The sequence below is a fragment of the Chelonoidis abingdonii genome, chromosome 11 (assembly GCF_003597395.2).
Source record: "Chelonoidis abingdonii isolate Lonesome George chromosome 11, CheloAbing_2.0, whole genome shotgun sequence".
Classification (NCBI taxonomy): Eukaryota; Metazoa; Chordata; order Testudines; family Testudinidae; genus Chelonoidis; species Chelonoidis abingdonii.
This window is the reverse complement of record NC_133779.1, coordinates 57,337,613-57,363,340: the sequence shown is the minus strand read 5'-3', so window position 1 is coordinate 57,363,340 and position 25,728 is coordinate 57,337,613. Positions and strand designations below refer to the sequence as shown.

Here is a 25,728-nt window from a genome sequence, read left to right as displayed (position 1 = left end):
GTGGACTAACATCTTAGTCAGGGGAGGCTGGGGAGCAGCGACTCCTGGTCTAAGCTCAAGTCATGTGAGAGGAGTGAGGGTCGTTGACGCAGTGGGGAATGGGAATTAGATCTTCCTGGCCTATCCTCAGACTCTGAGAGGGGCAGTGGTTGGAGCACCGGCGGGCTGGGAGCCCACATCGTGGGGCCTACCCAGATTCTGATGGGGAGAGCAGCCTGGATGAAAGTAAGGAGCATTGCAGGCCAGTTCAACAGATGCCATCTGAGTAGGGTCGAACTTGCCAGTTACACAAAGGCCTTGTTCGACTGGTAGTATAGTCGTGCACCTATGCTCCGGGCGCGAAACCTGCCACCTCGCGCGAAGCGAGATACAGCTAAACTCCGGCACTGCAAGAGCAACCACCCGAGAATCCCTGTTAAAGCTATGATTCTTTCGTGGGGGGGCTTGCGCTACCGTCAAAAGGAGACCGCTGTCTCCTACTGGATGGCTACAGTATTCACCTGAATGCACCAAATACTGTAGTTTGGGAGATTTGCTCAAGTGAGTGGTGATTGGTCGGGGAGGGAGAGCCGTAAGACCTGCCTCACATGCCCTTGGGCAGTGTAAATAGATGACTCCACTCTCTGCGTCAGAATCGGAGAGCTTGTCAACAGAGGTAGTATGGTTGGTGGGAGGAACTTCTACGGGCTGTGATGTCCTTATGGAGTCAATGGGCTCAAGAATCCTATGCTGGTGTAATGCCATCTACGGTGGGGGAAGGATCCGGCGCCACACCCAGCAAACACTAGAGGTCTAGACACGCTGGCTCATAGAAGGTATTCTTGGCCGAGAGGCGGGACTAGTCACAGGGATTACCCCGGAACCAGCCAGCTCAGTGTAATTGATCAGCTATTCGCAGGGGAGAACAAGGGGCAATGATAACAGTAACCTCCAGCTCCGATGCGTGGCGCTCCGTCCCACTGATCTGCGGGGAGAAGCCTGGGACAGGAGGGTTTCTGCCGTAACACGCCCAAGGTCCGCTCTGGGTAGACACGGCGTGCTGCGCGGTTTAGCCCCTCTGAGTGTGACGGGTGAGCGTGCGGGTCACGAACAACCAGCAGGGAGAAGGTGCCATGAATCGGACTTATTTCATCAAGGTGTTAGTGAGGGTCCCGGAGAGCCGTGCACGGAATAGCAATTGGGTAGCAGTGACGGACCCTTGATCACGGCCAATTCGTAACTGACAGCGTTCCGGCATAGCAAGGCCAGGCTGGGGAAACCTGACACGAGAGGCAGTTTCTCACGCCACGAAGCCATCCTGGGGTTGAAGCGGATTGTACGTCACAGGCCACACGCCAGGGGAGACACAACGGGGCACAGGAACGTAGGCACCTGGCAGGTCCACGCAAGGCTCCCGCGAGGAGGTTGGCGGTTTGTCGAGCGCTGGCTGGGCAGGCGTTCCCACACCGAGTGGCTGTTCTCAGGGCAGATTGGGACGGGAAGAGTCAAGAGGGGGAATTTAACAACAAAGGAAATGAATACAAACACGCTAATGCAGCAAAGCCAGAGACAAATCTAATGTGGCAACCAGCGTCCTCTAATCACAGGCGATAACAAGCGCCACACTAAGGCTCCTCTGACAACAGCACGGGCAACACCCCATCGGCAGAGGGTGTCTGCTAGCAATGAGAGAGACAGGGAAATGCTCTCTGCTTATAGAAACATCGAAGAAGACTCAAGGAGCAAGAGCAGCTAGCCTCACTCGTAAGGCTCTCGTGAACCCACCCACAGCAGATGCGCCTAGACACCAGGCACACTGGTCACCTCCCTGGAATGCGTAAGGGCTAAGGAGCGAGGGCGACTGGGGGTGTCTGGCAACGCTGTACTTAACAGGCATATATGTTCAGGACGGTCTACATCTTCATCCTATCGAGCTCTTCTGGTAATCAACACCCCTCTACTCCATCAGTCCACCCACCCAAAGCCAATCCCTACTCTTCTCCGCTTCACAGCTTACAGCCCTCTTCACCACAAATCACGTATGACACCCGATTATTGAAGTGAGGAAAGGTGAGAGTTATCTTTACTTTAGAGGTAATTATAATTTCAGGTTGGCCTCAATCTAACTTGATGTGTAATCCAGGAGAAATTCCTAATGAATCTGTCAAGTCTTATGACCTAATAGCCATATAATTAATCCATACCGTCTCAGCATCGAATCTGACCAATCTTCTGAGATCTACATAATTGTCTATCTGCATTCACGCATAAGCACCCTTAGGCATCTATACATACATTAACAAGCTCTTTCTCTTCTATTCATGTATCACTTATCTCAATTGAATTAAATAACTCGCAATGGATACTTAAATCATACCTCTTATACAATCACTTACGAGTCTCTCTTTTCCTAACTCTTAATCAGGAAAGCCATGTGTCCATTGTACTTCCATGCCACTCTCATCTCACGACTTCTATTATAGGATTCCCCATGCCAATACACATCATACTTCTCCAATGGCGCTGGCGCCGAATGCAGTACATCCTATCTGGCGATCAGATGTCTTGCCCTGTATGCGCATCCTCAACTGGGCCTCTCCCAAGCAGCAGAGTAAGTCTCGTCTACTGCTGCCTTTGGTCAATCCAAGAAACCAAACACAGAGCTCACGCACAGCCGCGATGTGTCTCCTCCCACTCATAGAAGGGATGCCCTTGTTCATCATTGCAGAATGGCTGCGTAGGCCCCATAACAGCGCTTGGCACAGGATGTTCTTGCTCCCTCAACTCCTCCAGACTATCACATCTCGTCTATCCATCTTTCAGGATACACATCTATCCCTCACTACTGTTGATCGCAGTCACGACGAGTCGATCTCTCTTTCACTACAAATGCATTCCCTACCCATGGATCTCAATTTCCTCGACATCATACTCCCAGACACATCTCTGTTACGTCTCCTGACTAACTTCCGTCCTGCACAGGGCCTCCTGGTGGTTGCCCGTCGGCATAGCAATATTCTAATCTAATCCATACGAATGTCATCTCTCGCTTCCCCATCATAGATCTTTTTGCGTTCTTGTCACTGTCCTCGCCACATTGCCCACCATAGTAATCCACCATAACTATTAACAATATATTGACAAGAGTAAGACTCACTGCTCAAGTTGAGTGCATCGGAGTTTCTGGCTCTATCGTCCTCTCTTAGGGGTAATGTAGCAAAATCTCTGCTTATGCTGTACGGGTACTACCATTGTAATGAAGTATAGAGAGCTGCACTGGTCAAGCCTCGGTGCAGTTAGCATTGAGTCGTATGGTGGAGAAGCTTTTATTTATTCACCAGCTCTTGCGATGGATGCCCGTACTCCAACAGGAGAGCGATATACCGTTCCTCAACGGTTGGGGTCAACTCTGTATTATTCGTAATCTGTGCGACTGTGGCGAAATGTCTTACTTTTCCCAAATGATCGCGTCTTGGCGAGAGAATCATTTGGTTGAAAAGTTTCCACCGAGGATACATCAAACTCGCCTATGAAAGTCCTCTGGGATACTTTACTTAGCATTGCCTCGTGTGATTGTCCAGGAGGAGGGCAGAGACTCTGGTATAGGAGTGAGACTGAAAAAGGAGATGCAACTAAATCCATGACGGTCTATGTTTCATCTCTATCAGCGACACCTGCCAGACCGAAAGTCTAGTCACTGGACACGGAGAATGAGCCAAATCTGAGACCGCGCAGCTGTGTGTCACGGGAGACCGCTATGAAGAACGGTAAAATCAAGCTCTACCAGATCCCCCGGGTTTCAATGCTATCGCTGCAGACAGACTTTGGTCGCAGGTTTGTCGGTATGACTGGAATTGGCACTGATCATCACCCTCCCCAGCAGCTATTATGGGGCTATGGGCTGGCCTATGGGTGGCGAAATCACAAACCATGGAGATGACCTGACGTCACCATCCAGGTACCAGGGTCTCCTCCATTGTCGGAATGGCCAAGCAGCTGGAAAGTCAAAGACGCGGGGACACCTTCTGTTGGAATGTTTGCAAGGAACATGCCCAAGTGCGGAGTGAGAGGAAGGCAGAAGATCTTGAGGGGGAACGATACCTGTGTTTGATCCGCAAACGCACCAGGAGGGCCCTCAGAGAGTGTCATCCAAGTGATGAGCCCGGAGGACATTTTGACAGCTGCATCTATGATGTGTGTCTGAACGGGGAGCCAAGAACATCCTGTGCCAAGCGCTGGAGGCCTACGCAGCCATCTGCAAGAAACAGGGCATCACCATCTATGACTGGAGGACACCATCCGGCTGTGGTGAGCTCTGTGCTTTGGTTTCTTGATTGACAAAAGCAGCAGTTAGACGAGACTTACTCTGCTGCTTGGGGAGATGGCCAGTGGGCTGAGCATCAGGGCAGACATCAGGCCTCTGTACTGCATCTTGGCAGCCAGACGCCATGGAGATATGGGCATGAGGAATCCCTATAATAGACTAGCTAGATTGAGAGTGGATGGACACATGGCTTTCCTAGATTAGATTAGAGAAAGAGAGACTCAATATATTGTTAAGAGGATGGGATTAGATGCAGTTGCGAGATTAAATAGATTCAAATTGAGGATTAAGTGATAGAAAATGGATAGAGAGAGAGAAAGAGCTTTAATGGATGGATAGATGGCCTAGGTGCATGGGGAGATAAAGCCAATTAGAGACAAAGATTGGTAGATTAGATGCTGAGACGGATGGATAATTAAATGGATTAGGTTATAGATTAGACAGATATAGATACTCCTGGATGTACATGCATCAATTAGATGGAGGCAATGAAAATTTAATTACAATCTAAAGTAAAGAAAATCTCACTTCCTCACTTCAAATAAGGGGTGGTCAACATTGTGTAAGAGGGCTGTAACTGATGAAACGAAGAGAGGGATGGCTTTGGTGGTGGACTGGATGGAAGAGGGATGGATCAGAAAGCGATGGAAAGATGAGACCCGTCTGAAATACTACCTGGAAATACAGGTGCACACCCCAGTACGATCTCCTTAGCCTTTCCACTTCCAGGGTACCTGTGCTGAGTCCTAGGCCATCTGGCGTGGGTGGGGCTTCCAGAGGAGGCCTTGACAAGTGAGGGCTAGTCTGCTCTGCATGCACTTTGCAGATCTTCTTCGATTTTCTATAAGCAGAGAGCATTTCCTGCTCTCTCAGCTAGCAACACCCTTGCCCAATGGGGTTGTTGCCCGTGCTGTGCTCCAGAGGAGGCCTTAGTGTGGCTGCTTGTATATCGGGCCTGTGATATAGAGGACGCGGTTGCACATTAGAATTTGTCTCTGGCTCTTGCTGCATCTAAGCAGGTGTTTGTAGTTCATTTCCTGTGTTGTTAAATCTCCCCCTCTTTGACTCCTTCCCAGTCCCAATCTGCCCTGAGAACAGCCACTACGAGGCCTGTGGGAACGCCTGCCCAGCCAGCTGCTCTGACCAAACCGCCAACTCCTCCTGCCGGAGCCCTGCGTGGAGACCTGCCAGTGTGACAACGGTTACGTCCTGAGTGCGGCCGGTGTGTCCCGTGGGGAGCTGTGGCTGTGACTACAATGGCCGCTACTACACAACCCAGTGAGGAGTTCTGGGCCGATGAGAACTGCAGCTCTCGGTGCAGGTGTGACCCCAGCCTGGGCCTGGTGATATGCCGGAAGACCAGCTGCAAGTCTAGCGAGAGATGTGCCGTGATCAACGGGGTCCGTGACTGCTACCAATTAGCTACTCCACGTGCACGGCCTCCGGGGACCCTCACTACACCACCTTTGATGGGAAAAAGTACGATTTCATGGGCACCTGCATCTACCAGCTGGCTGGGGTCTGCTCCGAGGACCCCACGCTCACCCCGTTCAACATCAAGGTGGAGAATAACAACCGCGGCAGCAAGGCCGTGTCCTACACCAAAGCGGTGACCTTGGAGGTGTACGGCAGAAAACCTCACTGTCAGCCAGCAATATCCCCGCAAGATCAAGGTAGGGACGGAGAGCCACAGGACTACTCGGGGAGCTGTGAGCAGGAGCTCTTCCTGTTGATACATTGCCCCTGATTTCTCTCCCACTTGCAGAAATGAGACCTGCATCAATTTACACTGAGCTGGCGGTGGGTGTACGGGGAGTAACTAAGTGCCCCTTTGTGAATAGGTACGGCAGGATTTTCTTTGCCAAGAAGTGCCGCTATGCCAATGTAACTGCTGTGCATTCAGTAGCCTCAGTCGTTTAGCTAGGGGATCGGGTCCGATTCCCTCCACAGGGAATGGGACAATTCACACCAGCTGGGAATCTGGCCCATTGACTCCAAAGAATCAACAGCCCTAAAAGCTTCCTCCACCAAAGTACTTGACCCTGACTTCTGTTGCACAAAGGCTTTTTCCAGGTATTCTGACAGCAGAGAGTTGGAGTCAATTGTATTTACACTGCCCAAGGGATGTGACGAGAGTCTTACGGCTGCTCACAAATCAACCACTAATGTGGCACAACAGAACTGCAGTAGTGTAGTGCTTCAGTGAAGATGCTACCATTGCCAGTGGAAGGAGTTCTCCCATTGATGTAGGCAAGCCACCCCCACAAGAGACACTAGCTAAGTTAACAGGAGAATTCCCCCGTTGAGCTAGCAATGTACACACCAGGAGTTAGGTCAGTTTAACTGCATCGGTCATGGAGGGTGGAGTTTCCGCAGCCCGGAGCAGTGAAATAGTGATACTGACCTAATTTACCAAGTGCAGAAGGGCCTTAGTGTAACTGGCAATTCAGACCATTGGCCCATCAGTTAAATGGATACAGTCTTTGTGAACATGTCCTGCAAAGCTACTCTCATCGCTAGGCCCCGCTCCCCAATCAGAGCTGGGGATAGACCCAGAGTCGTGGCTCCCAGAACCCCCGTGCTCCAACCACTGCCCTCCAGAGTTGAGGATAGGGCCCAGAAATCCTGATTCCCATCCCCCACTGCTCTAAACCCAGCACAGACCCCACTCCTCTCACAGAACTGAGGCTAGAACCCAGGAGTCCTTGCTCCCAGCCTCCCCTGCTCTAAGATGTTAGGAACCCCACCCTCTTCTTTCCCTTTCCCCTCGCTTCCCTCCTCTGTCCCGAGCCAGGGATAGAGTCCAGGAGTCCTGGATCCCCACCTTCTGCCCCATCCGGCAGTATTCATTCAACATTAATCCCGGGCCCTGCTGCGTCTGTTCCAGGTGGACGGTGTCTTTGTGGCCCTGCCTTTCTATCATGAGGAGAAGCTACAGGCCTATGTCAGCGGAGCCCAAGTCCTCATCAAGACCGCTTCGCTCTGACGGTGACCTTCGATGGGAGCAGCCTGGTCCGGGTCACTGTGCCAAACACCTACACCAACGCCCTCTGCGGACTGTGTGGTGACAACAACCAAACTGCCAGTGATGACCTGACCATGAGGAACGGGAGACGGGCAGCCAATGCCATCCAGTTTGCAGAGAGCTGGAAGGTGGGGGAGGTCCCAGGGTGCTCGGACAACTGTACCCGGGAAGTGCCTGGTCTGCAGTGAGGCTCAGAGACAACCCTACAAGGGAGCTGGGTACTGTGGGGTCATCACCAGAGGGAACGGGCCATTCAGAGAGTGCCATGAGGTCATCGACCCAGCCCCCTTCTTCGACGACTGCGTCTTTGATACCTGCCAGTACAAGGGTCATCGTGATGCTCTCTGCAGCGCGATCAGCGCCTACGTGACGGCTTGCCAGGCTGGGGGCATCCAGATATAAGCAGTGGAGATCGACCTCATTCTGCAGTAAGTGTCACCTCTAGAATCTGCTTTAAGGACTGGCTAGACTGCATTTGCAGCACCCTCTGCAGAGGGCTCAGAACGGCTCTGCTGTGTGTCTCTGGCCTTATACACCTATCATCTCGCAGCAGTGTAGCCAACCGTAAAGGTCACCTACTGAGCTTGCTTCAAACTTCATGCTGTAGCAATGTAATTCTGTCCCCTTGCTGGCACCTGTCTCCCGGGGGTTGGAAATACTTTGGCAGACACTAGTCATCCTTCCCATCAGGGTCAGGAAAACGGACACAGAAAGAACTAGAGCAAGTTTCTCAGAGTCACAGGGAAGCCAATGGCAGAACCCAGCTATCCTGACTCCCAGTCCTCCATCACTAAACAATACACAGCAGCCCACTCCAGAATTTGGGACTCATTTGGAACACGTCCCTTGTCTGCAGCTGTAACCACTAGACCAAACGTCCCTCCAAGAGTCAGAAAGAAAGCCCCAGCGTCCTGGCTCCCAGCCCTTCTGTGTCTAAGCTACTAGATCCTAATCCCTCCCAGACCTGGCAATACACTCAGCAACCCTGATTGCAACCCTCCAGCTCATCAGTCTGAGTTCCAGTCTCCCCTGCTCTTAACCACTAATGCACTTTCCCTCCCCAAAGCCAATGATAGAGCCCAGCAGTGCTGGCTCCAGCCCTCCCCGCTCTAACCTAGTAGACCCCACTTCCCTCCCTGAACCATGACTAGAAGCCAGGAGTTTTGGCTCCCATTCTCCTGAAGAACACTATGTTGTAAGTGATACCTGCCCCTTTCTTCCGGTTGTGCCTTAATTTAAGAAGCTTTCTCTCAGCCTCATCTGTATGTTCCCTCTTATCTTCTCCTGCAGACGCCACCTGCCCCAGCAACTCCCACTACGAGCTCTGTGGGAATGGCTGCCCTGCCACCTGCCCACGGCCTCTCGGCGCCGGACGGCTGCAGTGCCCCTGTGCCGAAGGGTGTTTCTGCGACGCCGGGTTCCTCCTGAGTGGAGACCGGTGCGTCCCCGTCGCACAGTGCGGCTGTGTGCACCAGGGCAGGTACTACGGGAAGGGAGAGGTGATCTACACCAAGGCGTCCTGCCGGGAGAAGTGCCAGTGCAAAGACAACGGGGTGGTGCAGTGTTGGGAGGCTCGTGTGCAGCCAACGAGCTGTGCAAAGTGGTGGATGGGGTCCGGAAATGCCACCTGTCGGATCCGCAACGTGTTTCTGCTGCCGGGGACCCCCACTACCTCTCCTTCGATGGGGTGCCTTCGATTTCCAAGGCACCTGCACCTACATCCTGGCCAAGACCTGCGCTGACGCCGGGAACCTGACGTCCTTCTCCGTGAAGGTGGAGAACAAGCCCTGGGGCAACGGCAAGGTGTCTGTCACCAAGCTGGTGTCTGTGGAGGTCTATGGGCTCACGCTCACCCTGCTGCAGAACAGGAAGGGGCTCGTCATGGTAAGTCCTGCTCAAGATGTTCCATGGGGGTGAACCTTGCAATAGGGCAACCCCACCGATGTGGCAATGCAAAGGGCACTTGTGTCTTGGGTCACTCATAAGGAGCATGTGGGCAGGAGGGGTCCAATACCAGGATCTGATCCTGACCTTATTGGCACCCAGTACCAATCCAGAGACATCCCGCTGAAGAAAAGCAGAATCGCTCTGGATTTTCTCTGGACAAGTGAGATCGGAATCCAGCCCTCAGCTCATTGCGCTCAGTGGGTGATTGCAGAGTAAGGCCAGGGAACTGAGATCAGAATCGGGCCCTGATGCCATTGCACTGAACGAGGTGACCCTGGATTTACCTTGGGGTCAATGAGAGCGGAAATGGCCATAACTTAATTGAATTCAGTGGAGTCACTACAGATTTGCCCAGGTGTGTCACGAGACCCTATTTGTACCCATTGCCCACCCTATAGCATCCACTCCCCCGCTCACAGGGAATGGTCGTCTCTTTCAGGTGGACGGGGTGTCTCACAACCTCCTGTGGTGGTGCGATGGGCGCTCCAAGCATTCAGCACGGTGGGAACGTGGCTCGTGCAAACGACTTTGGCCTCACCGTGGCTACGACCTGGTTTACCACGCCAGAGTCACCGTCCAGGAAACTACCGGGGCAGACGTGCGGCCTGTGCGGAAACTACAACGGGCGTCGGACGACGTAGTTCCTGCCTCCCGATGGCAGAGCGGCCCCTAACGTGGCAGCATTCGGTTCCGCCTGGAAAGTCCCAATCCGGGAGCGGCCTGTCGACGGATGCGGAACGCTTGCCGGTCCTTGCAAGGAGACAAGGAAGGACTTCTTCAAACAGCGCACTACTGCGGGCTGCTCACGGCCGCCGATGGCCCTCGCGCCTGCCACGCACAGTCAGCCCACTTGTATTTCAACAACTGCCTGTATGAATCGTGCCTGGGCACTGAGAGGTCCCAGGTCTGTGCAGAGCTCTACAGCTACGGTCACAGCTGCCAAGAGGCCGGTGTCACCATCCAGCCTGAGGACGCCTCCTTCTGCCGTAAGTGCCATGATGCTGGTGTAGCACAAGGGGCCTTCTCACTCGCTCCCTCCCTCGGGGGCGGGGACAGCAAGTCTAGGTATTCATACCAGGCCTCTGGGTTCTTCAGGAGATCCTTTGGGTGGGATCCAACAACTTTCATGCTCCGTTATAAAGGGTGACCTGCTCCTCTCGTCACCTGTTAGATTCTCCTCTCCTCATGTCTGTCCCTCTAAGCTGTGGTTGCAGATCCCTCCAGCCATCAATTATTCTCTCTCTGCTTAGCTCCGCGCTGCCCGGCCAACATTTCACTAGAGCCGTGCGGCCGACCTCTGACCACCACCTGGTGCGTCACGCACGCCAGGAAGTGGCCAGAACCTGCGCCGAAGGTGCCAGTGCGACGATGGCTCCTCTTTGACGGCAGGACTGCGTGCTCTGCGAGCTGTGGGTGTTCAACAAGGGGCTATAGTACAAGGTACCGCCGCCTGGGTATTAATCCTATCCGTTCGCTTCTTCCACCCCCTGCTCTCATTCGGCCATGTTGGATCAGGACCGTTGTCACTTGCCTAATGGCAATAATAATCTCTGTAGAAAGCAAAGCACTAATGGCAGGCTGGTTGCATGACCGTGTGTTGAAGGCAGTGGAGTGTAGTGGTTAGAGCAGGGAGCTGGGATCACGACTCCTCTGGTCTCTCCCAGCTTGGAGGCAGTAGTGGCCTTAGTGGAGTAGAGCGGGCGGGCTGGGAGATAAGATGCTCTGTTCTAGCGCAGATATGGCCTCCACGTAACTGAACATCTCCGCACTTGAAAAACTAACATTCCCCGACTACATTGTTTGTTATTTTCTCTTTTGCAAACAGCCTAATGAGACGGTTTGACCAACAAAGTTGCCGCGCAAAACTGCACCTGCATTTTCCTGCCCAAGCGGTGAATCTGTGAGCTTCACAGCTGCAGCCAGCGATGACAACCTGTCGATCAGGAGATGGTTCATGCAATGATAACATAGGTGAAAGAGGTGCAAGAGTTAAACAAGAGGAGAGGTGAACGTAGAGGACAGAGTCATTAGAGCAGACTCAATGGAGTTTGAACAGTGAGGAGTCGGGACAGAGTAGAGTTTCCATCCTTAGACTAGGAAGAAAGTGGGTCTAGTGGTTAGAGCAGGGGTCTATGATCAGAACTCCTGGGTTTCTATTCACTGCCCTACCTGCCCCCTCCCAGGTTACCTGTAGGTTCTCTGGGTTGAGAGCTTGATGGGCTGGGAGAGCAGGGATTATGTGCAATCAGGTCATTTGATTCTCTCCTGGGCTTGCGACCTGGTATGTGTCCACGTCAAGAGGTAAAGAAAGTTCTCTCCAGGCCTGCGGCTTTGCGTCAATGTTGAGGTCCTTGTACTCTGCTAATTTACTTAATCCTACTCGGGCAGAGCTCTACGGAAGCCGAAGAAATTTTCTTCTTCATCATCCGTGAGCCGGGATATGTGGACCGTGATCTCTGGCCTAGTTAAGGAAATTGTTCTCTCAGTGAACTCCTCTCGGATGGGCCATCTTTCCGATGGTTTTGATGGCCAGCAGGGTCTTGGTGGTAACTGGGCCTGTGCTGAACTTGAGCTCCTGCCCTGCCTCACTCTGGACTTGCTGGGATTTCTCTCCTTTCAGATCCCTGCAAAAAGAGCTGACAGTCGCGGCCAGGAGACGTGCAAGATTCGAGAGACCGTGCGATGTGTTGTTCCCGACTTTCATTGGACCTGTGCTGGGTGGGGACCCGCACTATCACACTTCGATGGGGCTGAACTTCAATTCCAGGGGCCTGCACCTTACACCCTGGCCAGTTCTGGGACCGGACCCCAACCCTGGTGCCCTTCACCATCGATTGGAGAAGAACGACAACAGGGGGGCAACCAGGCTGTTCTACGTGCGCCTGACAACATCATACAGTTTAGGATACACATCTCATCCATCAAGAAAGAGTTGGGAAATCAGTGTGAGTAAAAGGTGCAAAATGATCGAAGGTTACTTTAGCTAAAAAATATCTTCCTATCTGTACTCCATGCCCATACACTATCTATCTATCGTCTATCTGTTATCTATCTGTCTATCCTTCCCCATACATATGCTCAATCCAGGACTGAATCTCTCTATCCATCTTCAGGATACACATCTTATCCTCCTCTGTTTGTCCCACACACATCTCTCTTTCTCTCTCACACACCCATTACGCCTCTATCCATTTCTCAATCTATACCCAGACACATTCTGCTTTCTCCAATCTATCCGTTTCCAGCCGTCGCCTACAATCTATCTTTCTATCGAATCTCTCTCTCTCTCTCTTTGGTTTTGTACATGCCGCCCTCACCATAGTATCACCAATACATTAGTAACATATTTTTGACAAGAGTAACTCCCTGCTCAAAATCCCTGGAGTTTCTGGTTTCTTCCTCTTTTTAGGGGGTTAGAGAAATCTCTGCTGACTGTAGGATATTGTGGTGATAGACGGGTTTCAAGCTTGAGTATCATTGTCGTTATCGGTTGGGCAAGTCTTATTAAAGGCGGAGGGTCTCTCCAGCATTTCCTAAGGTTGGTCAGGACTCTGTTTTATCTTAATCTGCATCTGCGAAATTCATTCTCAGATCCCCGGAGAGAGAACAATTTTATCCTGAGGACTCAAATGCTTAAATTCTGGGCTTTCTAATCTTTATTGTCCAGAGGGCAGAACTCTTGTAATGATGAGATGAAAAGAGAAATAACCATTGGTTTTTCCTCCATATCCTGATCAAATGACGTGACCACCAGCTTTGCGGGTGACCCTTGAGACGGTAAAATCAAGCTCTACCAGACGGTTTTCAATGCTATCCTGCAGACAGACTTTGGTTGCAGGGGTGTCATGACTGAAATCTGACCCTGATCATCTACCTCCCCAGCAGCTATTTATGGGCGCATGGGCGGCCTATGTTGGGAACTTTCAACCAAAACCATGGAGATGACATGACGTCACCCACGGTACCGGGGTCTCCTTCATTGTGGAATGGGCCCAAGAGCTGGAAAGTCAAAGACCGGGGACACCTTCTTGTTGGATTGTTTGCAAGAAATGCCAACATCTTGCTGCGATGAGAGAGCAGAGATCTATGGGGGCAACCGAATACTGTGGTTTGATTCAGCAACGCACCAGGAGGCCCTCGAGAGTGTCACTCCAAGTGAGCCCGGAGGACATTTTTGACAGCTGCATCATGTAAGTTGTGTCTGAACGGAGGAGCACAGAACATCCTGCTGCCAAGCGCTGAGGCCTACGCCAAGCATCTGCAAGAAACAGGGCATCACCATCTATTCTATGACTGGAGGACACCATCCGGCTGTGGTGAGCTCTGTGCTTTGGTTTCTTGATTGACAAAAGCAGCAGTTAGACGAGACTTACTCTGCTGCTTGGGGAGATGGCCAGTGGGCTGAGCATCAGGGCAGACATCAGGCCTCTGTACTGCATCTTGGCAGCCAGACGCCATGGAGATATGGGCATGAGGAATCCCTATAATAGACTAGCTAGATTGAGAGTGGATGGACACATGGCTTTCCTAGATTAGATTAGAGAAAGAGAGAGACTCAATATATTGTTAAGAGGATAGATTAGATGGATAGGGAGATTAAACAGATTTAATAGTTGGGTAGATCAATTAGATGCATTGAAAATCTAAGTAGATAAGTGAATAAAATGGACAGAGAGATTAAATGGATGTAATAGATAGATAGGTAGGTTCAATGGATAGAGAGGGAAAGAGAGTTAATGGATGGATAGATGGATTAGTTGCATGGAGAGATAAAGTCAATTAGAGGTGAAGATTGGTAGATTAGATGCTGAGACGGATGGATAATTAAATGGATTAGGTTATAGATTATACAGATATAGATACTCCTGGATGTACACATCAATTAGATGGAGGCAATGAAAATTTAATTACAATCTAAAGTAAAGAAAATCTCACTTCCTCACTTCAAATAAGGGGTGGTCAACATTGTGTAAGAGGGATGTAACTGATGAACAGAAGAGAGAGATGGCTTTGGTGGGTGGACTGGATGGAAAAGAGGGATGGATCAGAAAGTGATGGAAAGATGAGACCCATCTTAAATACTACCTGCAAATACAGGTGCACATCCCAGTAGGATCTTCTTAGCCTTTCCACTTCCAGGTTACCTGTGCTGAGTCCTAGGCCATCTGGCGTGGGTGGGGCTTCCAGAGGAGGCCTTGACAAGTGAGGGCTAGTCTACTCTGGGTATACTTTGCAGATTTTTTATAAGGAGAGAGCATTTCCCTGCTCTCTCAGCTAGCAAACACTCTTCCCTAACTGGGTTGTTGCCTGTGCTGTGCTCCAGAGGAGGCCTTAGTGTGGCTGCTTGTACATCGGGCCTGTGATATAGAGGACGCTGGTTGCACATTAGAATTTGTCTCTGGCTCTTGCTGCATCTAAGCAGGTGTTTGTAGTTCATTTCCTGTGTTGTTAAATCTCCCCCTCTTTGACTCCTTCCCAGTCCCAATCTGCCCTGAGAACAGCCACTACGAGGCCTGTGGGAACGCCTGCCCAGCCAGCTGCTCTGACCAAACCGCCAACTCCTCCTGCCGGGAGCCCTGCGTGGAGACCTGCCAGTGTGACAACGGTTACGTCCTGAGTGCCGGCCGGTGTGTCCCCGTGGGGAGCTGTGGCTGTGCTACAATGGCCGTACTACAAACCCAGTGAGGAGTTCTGGGCCGATGAGAACTGCAGCTCTCGTGCAGGTGTGACCCCAGCCTGGGCCTGGTGTATGCCGGAGACCAGCTGCAAGTCTAGCGAGAGATGTGCCGTGATCAACGGGGTCCGTGACTGCTACCAATAGCTATCCACGTGCACGGCCTCCGGGGACCCTCACTACACCACCTTTGATGGGAAAAAGTACGATTTCATGGGCACCTGCATCTACCAGCTGGCTGGGGTCTGTCCGAGGACCCCACGCTCACCCGTTCAAATCAAGGTGGAGATAACAACCGGCAGCAGGCCGTGTCCTACACCAAAGCGGTGACCTTGGAGGTGTACGGGAGAAACCTCACTGTCAGCCAGCAATATCCCCGCAAGATCAAGGTAGGGACGGAGGCCACAGGACTACTCAGGGAGCTGTGAGCAGGAACTCTTCCTGTTGATAAAAGAACAGGAGTACTTGTGGCACCTTTAGAGCTAACAATTTATTTGAGCATAAGATTTTGTGGCTACAGCCCACTTCATCAGATGTCATAGAATGGACATATAGTAACGCAGTATATCATACACATACAGAGAACATGAAAGATGGGAGTTGCCCTACAAACTCTAAGAGGCTATTAATTAAGAGAAAAAACTTTATGTAGTATAATCAAGATAGTCCATTTCAGACAGTTTGACAAGAAGGTGTGATACTTAACATGGGGAATAAGATTTAATGTGTGTAATGACTCAGCCATTCCCAATCTCTATTTAAGCTAAACTGATGGTTTTAATTTGCATATTAATTTAAGTTCATCAGTTTCTCATTGGAGTCTGTTTTTTAAAGCTCTTTTTATTGCAAATTGCCACCTTTCAGTGTGTTACTGAGTGACCAGAGAGGTTGAAGTGTTTCTCCTACTGGTTTTGATGTTATGATTCCTGATGTCAGATTTGTGTTATTCTGCATAGAGACTGTCGGTTTGGCCAATACTCTTGTTCTTTTGTGAATACACACTAACACGGCCTGCTACTCTGAACTCTTGCTGTTGATATTTGTCCTGTATTCTATCCCCCTTTCAGAAATGAGAGCTGCATCATTGTACATGACCTGGTGGGGGTATGTGGGAAGTAACTAAGTGCCTCTTTGTGATTATATGGCAGGATTTTTCCTCCCAGTAAGTGTCCATTATTGCCAGTGTAACTGCTGATGCATTTAGCTGACTCACTCATTTAGCTGGGGTCTGGCCTCATTAACTTCAATGTTGATTGACACAGCTGGCCCTGTTAAATTATCATCCCTAAACCTTCCTCCACTAAGATCTTTGACCCTGAATTCTGTTTGCGCTAACGCCCTTTACACTGCTCTGAAAGTGTCTTAGTGCTAACTGGGAATTCAGCTTGCCATTGCTGACACATCTGCTCCAGATAGGATAGCATCTTTGTGGACCTGTCCTTCTACACTGCTCTCAGCACTACATTCCTCTCCCCTCCCAGACTAGGGTATACCCAAGAGTCCTGACTCCCAGCCCCTTGCTCTCACCTATTCACTGCCTTGAAGACCCGAACAGACATAGGGAGTCCTGATTCTCAGCCCTCCCTTCTACCATGTAGACTCACTACTGTCTCAGAGCTGGGTATAGAATCCCAAGTCCTGCATCCCCATCCTCTGCCCATCCTTGCAGTGTTCATTCAAAATTAGCCCGGTCCTGCCGCATCTGTTCCAGGTGGACGGTTGTCTTTGTGGCCCTGCCTTTCTACCATGAGGAGAAATAAGGGCTATGTCAGTGGAGGCCCAAGTCCTCATCAGCGCCTTCAGCTCTGACGGTGACCTTCTGATGGAGCAGCCTGGTCGGGTCACTGTGCCCAACACCTACGCCAATGCCCTCTGTGGGACTGCTGTTCGTGACACAACCAAACTGCAGTGACGACCTGACCATGAGGTGACGGGAGGAGCGGGCAGACAATCCTCCAGTTCGCAGAGAGCTGGAAGGTGGAGGTAGTCCCTGGATGGCTTGTCGTTGCACCAAGGACTGCCCAGTCTGCAGTGAGGCTCAGAGACAACCCTACAAGGGAGCTGGGTACTGTGGGGTCATCACCAGAGGGGACGGGCCATTCAGAGAGTGCCATGAGGTCATCGACCCAGCCCCCTTCTTCGACGACTGCGTTTTTGATGCCTGCCAGTACAAGGGTCATCGTGACGCTCTCTGCAGCGCGATCAGCGCCTACGTGACGGCCTGCCAGGCTGGGGGCATCCAGATAGGGCAGTGGAGATCAGCCTCATTCTGCAGTGAGTGTTGCTAATTGACTTCTCTTTGTGTGCATAGTGTGCATGTGCAGCACTTTCTAGAGGGTGGGCTCAGAATGGCTCAGCCATGTGTCACTGGCCCTATAGAGCTATCATCTTGCAGTAGTTTTCCTCCAGTGTCACTGATAGTAAGGGTCACCTCCTGGACTCTGCTTTAACTTTATTCTATAGTAACGTAATCCTGTCCCCTTGCCAGCAGCTTTCTCCCAGGGGGTTGGAAACACTTTGCAAACACAGTTCATCCTTCCCATCAGGGTGCAGGAAAATGGAGGCAGAGAGAACTAAAGTAATTTGCTCAAAGTTGCCTGAGAATCCAGTAGCAGAACCCAGGCATACTGGCTCCCAGTCCTCCATCACTAAACAATACACAGCAGCCCACTCCAGAATTTGGAACGCAACTTGAACACGTCCCTTTGTCTGCAGCTCATACCACTAGACCAAATGCCCCGCCAAGTGTCAGAAAGAAAACTCAGGAACTCTGGCCCTTGTCTGCACTGCTTTAACTCTCTAGACCTGACTGCCCTTCCACATCTGGGATACAACCCAGGAGTCCTTACTCCCAGCCCCCAGCCCTCCTCCCAGAGCTAGGAATAGAACCCAGGACTCCTGGCTCCGAACCCCCTAGAACAATCCTATTGTAAGTGATATGAATAGAGAGATTTCTTTCAACTTACCTTTGCATTTCTTCTTTCTCTCATCTCTATTTGCATGTTCTCTCTGATCTTCTCCTGCAGGCCCCACCTGCCCCCATAACTCCCACTATGAGCTTTGTGGGAGCGGCTGCCCTGCCACCTGCCATGGCCTCTCGGCACCGGATGGCTGTGACGCTTCCTGTGCTGAAGGATGTTTCTGCGACGCTGGGTTCCTCCTGAGTGGAGACCGGTGCGTCCCCGTCGCGCAGTGCGGCTGTGTGCACGAGGGCAGGTACTACAGGAAGAGAGAGGAGTTCTACGCCAGTGCCTCCTGCCAGAAATGGTGTCGGTGCCAAGACAATGGGGTCGTCGAGTGCCAGGAGGCCTCCTGCGGAGCCAATGAGCAGTGCAGGGTGGAGAATGGAATCCTAGGCTGCCACGCCATTGGCTGGGGCAAATGTGTAGCATCTGGTGACCCTCATTATCTGACCTTTGATGGACAGGCCTTTGATTTCCAAGGCACTTGCACTTACAGTTTAGCCAGAGTCTGCAGCAGTGACGCTGGGCTGGCAAACTTCTCCGTGGTGGTAGAAAATGAGAGCTACGGTAATGGGCAAGTGTCAGTGGCACGGCTGGTGGTGGTCTTCGTTCATGGTTACACCATCACCATGGAGAGGGGAAGGAAATGGAAAGTCACGGTAAGTCCTCGTTTGAGATTATTCTCATTGTAGCCTAGAATGGGGTGTGTGTGGGTGTGGGTGTGTGGGTGTGCAAGTAACCAGGACACAGCTGCTGAGTCCCCACTAGTGACAGGTGAATTTACCTCTCATTTGCACAGGTGGACGGGGAGCTCTACACTCTCCCACTGGCTATGGACGATGGGAAACTTCAGATCAACCAGGAGGGGAACAACATCATTGTCCAGTCTGCCTCTGGCCTCAAAGTCCTTTACGACACCTCCTATTATGTCCTAGTCTCCATCCCCAGCTCCTACAAGGGACACGTGTGCGGCTTGTGCGGCAACTTCAACGGCGACAAGAACGATGACTTCCTGCTGCCCAGTGGGAAGAGCGCCCAGAACGTGGATGAGTTCGGGGCCTCCTGGAAGGTGCTTGTTGATGGTGCCACGTGCACCGATGGCTGTGGGGAAAGGTGCCCGGTTTGTGATGAAGCTCAGACAAAGCCATACCAGGTCGATAGCTCCTGTGGGTTGATCAAAGCGACATCAGGTCCCTTTAAATACTGTCACTCGCTGGTCAGCCCTACCGAGTATTTCAACCATTGTCTCTATGACATGTGTGCTGCCAATGGAGCAAGAGAAATCCTCTGCCAGAGTGTCCAGGCTTACTCTGCTGCGTGCCAGGCAGCTGGAGCTACAGTCAGTGCCTGGAGAACAGCCTCCTTCTGCCGTAAGTTTACAGAACAATCTACAGCCTGCTCTTATCTTCAGCTGTATTTGCAGCTAGTGATGTGGTATCACAATCAGGGCCGGCTTTAGGAAGTGCAGGACCCAATTCGAATAGTTTCAGTGAGGCCCCGGCAGGGATGACTTAAAAAAAAAAAAAAACCTATGTAAAAAACCACATGGGACTTGTACTCACCTGGCGGTGCTCCGAGTCTTCGGCGCCACTTCGGCGGCAGGTCCTTCACTTGCTCCAGGTCTTCAGCGGCACTGAAGGACCCACTGTCGAAGTGCTGCTGAAGACCCAGAGTGCCCCTGGGTGAGTAAAAATTAAAAAGGCGCCTCTAGCCAGGGAAGAGATTCTCACTGGGCGCGGGGCCCTCTTAGGCGCGGGGCCCAATTCAAGGGAATTGGTGGAATAGGCCTAAAGCCAGCCCTGATCACAACTCTCTGCTTGTCAGATCTCCAAGCTAAACCAGTTAGGAGGGGTTGGTAGCTGGTTGGTTGCAAGCTGCAGGGGGTGGGATGGAGTATAGCTGCAGGGCTGTAGCTGTGCCGCTGTAGCTGCTCTAGTGCAGACATAGCCTCAGTACTAGACAGTCTCCTCTCGAGCCTGTGCTGACCCCAGTGCCCTAGAGCAGTGCTAGGAAGTGCTGCCGTGTGGATGATTTAACAGAAAGCACACCTCCATGTGAGCCAATGCTTGTCCCAATACTCCCTCGCTGGGCTGGAGGGGCTGTGCTGTTAGGGGTAGGGAACAGCGTACCAGACAGTATATAAACCCAGTGTGCACTCAGAAAACTGACTCTACTAGTGGTGAAATGAAATCTAAACCAGAAAATATAAACTATCACATCACGATGACATTTTTCACATAAATCTTTTTTTTCACAAAAAATGCATATTTAGATTGACTGAAACGTTTGGAGAATTTCTGGCAAATTTGCTGAATTCTTTTGGTTGAAAAAAAATTTGGAAAAACTGAAACTATCTGATTTTTTTTTATTTGGAACAACTTTTAGAATTTTACTGATTTCTTTAAAGTACCCTGAAAACGAAAATTAAATAAAAATCTTTCCGTTTTGATTTCCGTTCAGCCAGAGAACAAACAATCACCACAGGGCAGCAACTCACAGATTCTTTTGTTCAGAGCCTGAGCTGGACAATCCCTCTCAAAAACCTGGGTTGGCTGGAACTGAAACCATTTTTTTTCTAATGTTTTCTTTTAACTGGAAAACTTGAAGAAAATGAATAATTTTGAATTGACTGAAACATTTTGGGTTGACTCGAAACAGTTTTTTGGCCAAGTTTTTTGTTTCAATTCCACCCTTTTGGTATGGCTTTCGTGTGTGTGTGTGTTGTTGTGTGTGTGTGTGTGTGTGATTTGTTTTAATTGGCCAATTTGGAGACAAAATTCGGTTTGAAATGAAAGTTGAAAAAAAAAACCATGTTAACTATTTATTAGAAAACCCAACATGCTTTTTCCAGTTGAAAATATTCATTGATTGACCAAATGAAAAATGCTTTTTTTCAGCAAATTACTGTCTCACTGAAACATTTGCCAATAGCTCTGTTATTCTCTAAAGAATTATGTCTCATGGTGAACAGTTTTTATCCCTCATTATTTCATTTACTTCTATCTCTCCAGCTTTTACCTGCTCCGACCAAGAGCCACTACGAGCTGTGAACTAAGATCTGTGATTTCACATTGCTAGCTTGTCCACCCCCTGTCCCCAATGGCAACTGCAAAATGCTTTGAAGGCTGCCAGTGTGATGTGGGCTACGGCATTCAATGGGAAACGTGCACGTCACGCGACAGATGCGGTCATGCGCGTGCGTGAGATGGATGCTAAGCCTTTCCAAGGTGTGGTTCTGGAAGTGATGTGAGTCGGCTGTTCCTCCTTCAACTGTGATTTGCCGCCGATGCCCTTTAGGATGTGGGATGTTCCCACAGCTTCCAACTGGAAGATTACAGGCGGAATCTTAGGGTTCTGTGCCCTCAGTGCGCGACAATAAAACTAACAGCTAGGTCCTGCCTTCAGTCACCACAATGTGACTTCATGCGCTTACAGTCAGTGCGAGTGGTTAGAGACATCCACACACCTGCCCTGTGTATCCTTTCACGTGGAAATGAAACTATGCAATGCGCAGGGTTAATACAGGAAATCATGGGACTGGATGGAAACTGGGATATGGAGCCTTTCCCCCACACAGATGGCGGCTGAGGGTCTTGATCCGGCTCAGACGGGACACAGTACTGGTGCTGTTAGTGGGTAGGTTGAAGGTGACTATGTTGCCTTTTCCCCTCTAGCGGGGCTGCCGTCTATCCTGACCCCAGTTAGGGGGGTAAGTGCTGGCTTGGAGGTGGGGAGGGGGAAGGTCCTTTTCGCTGTCTGGAATTTCATAAACATATCATGCTCCACTTCACCCCGAGTCAGGTGCTCACTCCCCATTCCCTCCTGTCCATTCTCACCTCAGAGAAAAAAAGATCTCTCGGAGATAACTCTGCAGTCGACATACCTTTTTGGGGAAGACTGTCTCTCCTATTTGTCAGCACCCAGCGGCAATGGGACCCTGTCCTCGGCAGCTACTGTACATTTAATAATCTAAAGGGAGCTTTCAGTTTGATCCCATGCCTGGGAACTTTTCCTCCTGACTGCTTTTCTGTAACAAAGTTGTTGCGAATTTCCTATAAGGCTAGGGGAGAGCACCATCTCCGGCTACGCTTGCTCCGCGAGATACCTGCAGGGCCTCAGGCAGAGCTCGTCTGTGGCAGCCACACAGCTGCCCGACAAAGAGGATCTGTGCGGCTCCAGGATGTGGTGCGTGGTGCGATAGCAAGTAAAGGCCGTGACACACTGCTGCCCCGGAGCCCCAGCTACCTCCGTTATGACGGCCACTCTCGAGGGACTTCTAGTCACAGTTGCGCTATACGAGCTGGCTTCTCCTCTTGCAATGAAAGCGACCCTCCTGGTTCGGAGTGGTGTGGTGGCTGATCACATCAGGGCAGTGCACAATTCGGAGCAGCGATGGCCTGGGCACGACCGCCTACATATTTCTTCCGAGATACCTTTCATAGCTGTGAAAAAGGAACAAGGAGACCTGGGTAAGAGGGGCCAACCGTTCAGAAGCCCTGGAGTCGAATCTGATATGGGCATTTAAAGATCGTTAATCTTCAGGTCCCATGAACTCCTGTTAGTTGACAGGACAGTGTCTGTGGCAGTTTGGTTTCAACATCTTCATTAGAATTGATTGTTAGTGATGGCGATAGGACTGCACCCTCAGCAAGTTTGCAGATGCACTAACTGGGAGGGTGGTAGATAACGCTGGAGGGTAGGGATATAGATACAGAGGGACCTAGATAAATTAGAGGATGGGCCAAAAGAAACCTGACGAGTTCAACAGGACAAGTCGCAGAGTCCTTACTTAGAGACGGAAGAATCCCAGTGCACTGCTAAGACTAGGGACCGAAGGCAAGGAACGATTATGCAGAAAAGACCTCAGGGGTCTACACGTGGCGAGAACTGGATATGAGTCAACAGTTGTGCCTGTGCAAGAGGCAACAGCATTTTGGGCTGTATACAGTAGGGGGATTTCCAGGCAGATGGAGGGACATGATCATTCCCCTCTAATTTCACATTGGTGAAGGCCTCATCTGAAGTACTGGTCCAGTTTTGGGCCCAGCACAACAAGACAGGATGTGGAAAAAACTGGAAGAGAGTCCACGATAGGGCAACAAAAAAATGATTACGGGGCTGTGAGCACATGACTGTGAGGAGAGGCTGAGGGACTGGGATTGTTTAGTCTGCAGAAGAGAAGAATGAGGAGGGATTTGATAGCTGCTTTCAACTACCTGAAAGGGGGTTCCAAAGAGGATGGATCTAGATTGTTCTCAGTGGTACCTGATGACAGAACAAGGAGTAATGGTCTCAAGTTTCAGTGGGGGAAGTTTAGGTTGGATATTAGGAAAAACTTTTTCACTAAGAGGATGGTGAAGCACTGAAATGGGTTACCTGGGGAGGTAGTTGAATCTCCTTTCTTAGAGGCTTTTAAGGCCTGGCTTGACAAAGCCCTGGCTGGGATGATTTAGTTGGGAATTGGTCTTACTTTGAACAGGGTGTTGGACTAGATGACCTCCTGAGGTCCCTTCCAACCCTGATAATCTATGATTCTATGATAGAGGCTGTAGGGGGTGATATGAGTTATGGATTAACAATTATTCAATAGCAGAGACTGAATTAGAACCCAGGAGTCCTGACTTCCTCCTGTTCTAACCCACTAGAGCCCACTTCCCTCCCAGAGCTGGGGCTGCAGTTCAGGAGTCCTGACTCCCAGCCACCCCCTCAACCCTTCTATGTCCACCTCTGATGTTGGAGGAGATGCAGGGAACTGTTTTAGGAAGGGTCTCTGTGACTCAGTAGGGTCCCTGGGAGAGATCCCTCCTTTCACTTGGGTACCTGGCCATTGAGGGAAAGACCATCCCATCCTAGGGGGCCCTCTCCACTGGGGGAGCAAGATTGCCCCCAGGGGATTGAGGGAGGAATCAGAGGCAGTGTTATGATGTCACATTCAGAACTCGGTAACCTGAACAGCTGTTTGCAGTGTTGTTGTAGGTGTGTTGGTCCCAGGATATTAGAGAGACAAGGTGGATGAGGTGCTAATTTGTATTGGACCAAAATCTTTTGGTGGAAGGAACAAGTTTGCAAGTTACACCCTCATGAAGAAGAACTCTGTGTAGTTTGAAAGCTTGTCCCTTCCACCAAGAGTAGTTGGTGCAATAAAAGATATCACCTCACCCACCTTGTCTCTCTCGATTGGCTGCGGTCATTTATTCAAATAAGCGAATTCACCAAATATTCAAAGGAGGGAATTAAATCATTTTCATAAAATCTCCAGAGTTCTTGATTTTTCCCCCTAAGAGACACAATTGCTCACAGGTCAATAACACTGAAGGCAGGAGGGACGTTTGCCAATCAAGTTGCCTATGCAAATTACTGCACCTTCATTGGGTATTGAGAGAAATGGAACAATTTGCTCTCCAGAGCACTGCTTATTGATTGGCTCCTCCATCAGTCAGAGTGTTTTCTGCACCTCTCAGTCTAAGTCTATCACCATATAATGTGGCACAAAGACTCTAGTCCCCATTGCCAGTTACTGTGGCCCCGAGACTCTAGATTTTGTTGCCATGTAATGGGCCTGTGGACTGTAGCTCAGGTTCTGCCATTCACCCCCACATTTCCCGGTTCTCCTCTGATCTAAGTCTGTGTGTTCCAGGTGAACGGGCGCCCAGTGCCGCTCCCAGTGAAGATCTCCGATGCTGTGTCTGTGCGTGAGTCTCAGGGCGGCGTGGCCGTGGTCCAGGCCTTGGGGATGCAGGTTCTGTTCAGCCCCAGTGGGGAGGTGACAGTGATAGTCAGTGAGAGCCTGGCCAACAAGCTGTGCGCATCCTGCGGGAACTTCAACGGCGACGTCTCCGACGACCTGCGGCTGCCCAGCGGGGGGGTTGCGGGGAACATCACTGAGGTTATCGATGCCTGGAAGGCCAGAGACTTCTCCGGGTGGTGAGTGGCTCTGCAGATGCTGCCCTTTCCTCTGATCTTTCTATGATGGCCTATAGATACCTCCGTGGGGAGGAGATTTCTGATAGCAGAGGGCTTCTTAATCTAGCAGACAAAGGCAGAGCAGGTCTCACTGTCTGGAAGATGATATTAGAAAGGTTCAGATCAGGAATAAGATGCAACTTTTTCCAGAGAGAGAATAATTAGCCATTGGAGCACCTGACCCAGGGGTGAGGTAGATTCTCCATCACTTGCTAGTCTTTATATCTCAACAGACTTGCCATGTAAAAGATACACTGCAGTCCAGCCACAAGCTACTGATCGTGAAAGCATCCCCTTGCATTGCAGCCTAGTGTAGTTCTTTCTACATTGCAGGAAAGAGTGGTTGAAATTCCCTGGCTCGTGCTGACTAGATGACCTAATGGTCTCCTCTGGCCTCAAAATCTATGAATTAATTGCAAAGGAATCTTACTGAGACATCTTCCCAGTCCTGAAGGAGGCTCATTAACTCTTCTCCTGTTTTTGTCTTTTAGTGACGTCTAAACAAAATTCTGGCTGATGAAGCATCTTCCCTCCCTGGAGTGGACTCGCTGCCATCTAGCTAGGAATTGCTCATAGGGCCATAACTGTAGCCCTCATGACTTTGTGTCCTTTAGGGTATTTAATGAGGAAAAAGACTTTGTTCTGATTGTCAATAAAAACAAATAAACCTGCAGATATGATTGTGAACCAATAAACTCATTTTTGCAAACTTCATCCAATGATTTTATTATCGCAGCCTGTTTCTTTCCATCTTAATGTAATTTCCTGACTCAATGGAAGAGAAGATTAAAGGGTGACTTGATCCCAGTCTACGAATACTGTGACAAAGTTCCTCCTCTACCTTGGTGGGTCC

At 50.4% G+C, this 25,728-nt stretch overlaps 1 protein-coding gene across 1 annotated transcript in view; it reads left to right on the top strand.

Moving 5' to 3' along the window:
* Window positions 1-25,376, top strand: part of LOC116831157 (IgGFc-binding protein-like) — a 124,223-nt gene extending 98,847 nt beyond the window's left edge. The window contains 20 exon segments of the mRNA XM_075070687.1: window positions 3,938-4,287; window positions 5,474-5,519; window positions 5,522-5,713; window positions 5,716-5,933; window positions 5,935-5,976; window positions 7,191-7,281; window positions 7,284-7,487; window positions 8,619-8,891; window positions 9,034-9,212; window positions 9,715-9,940; window positions 10,034-10,261; window positions 10,605-10,715; window positions 14,755-14,892; window positions 15,184-15,338; window positions 16,965-17,223; window positions 17,976-18,571; window positions 18,712-19,282; window positions 21,587-21,621; window positions 24,550-24,836; window positions 25,367-25,376. Of these exon segments, the coding sequence (XP_074926788.1) occupies window positions 3,938-4,287; window positions 5,474-5,519; window positions 5,522-5,713; window positions 5,716-5,933; window positions 5,935-5,976; window positions 7,191-7,281; window positions 7,284-7,487; window positions 8,619-8,891; window positions 9,034-9,212; window positions 9,715-9,940; window positions 10,034-10,261; window positions 10,605-10,715; window positions 14,755-14,892; window positions 15,184-15,338; window positions 16,965-17,223; window positions 17,976-18,571; window positions 18,712-19,282; window positions 21,587-21,621; window positions 24,550-24,836; window positions 25,367-25,376 (4,211 nt within the window).
* Window positions 25,377-25,728: the final 352 nt, after the last annotated feature.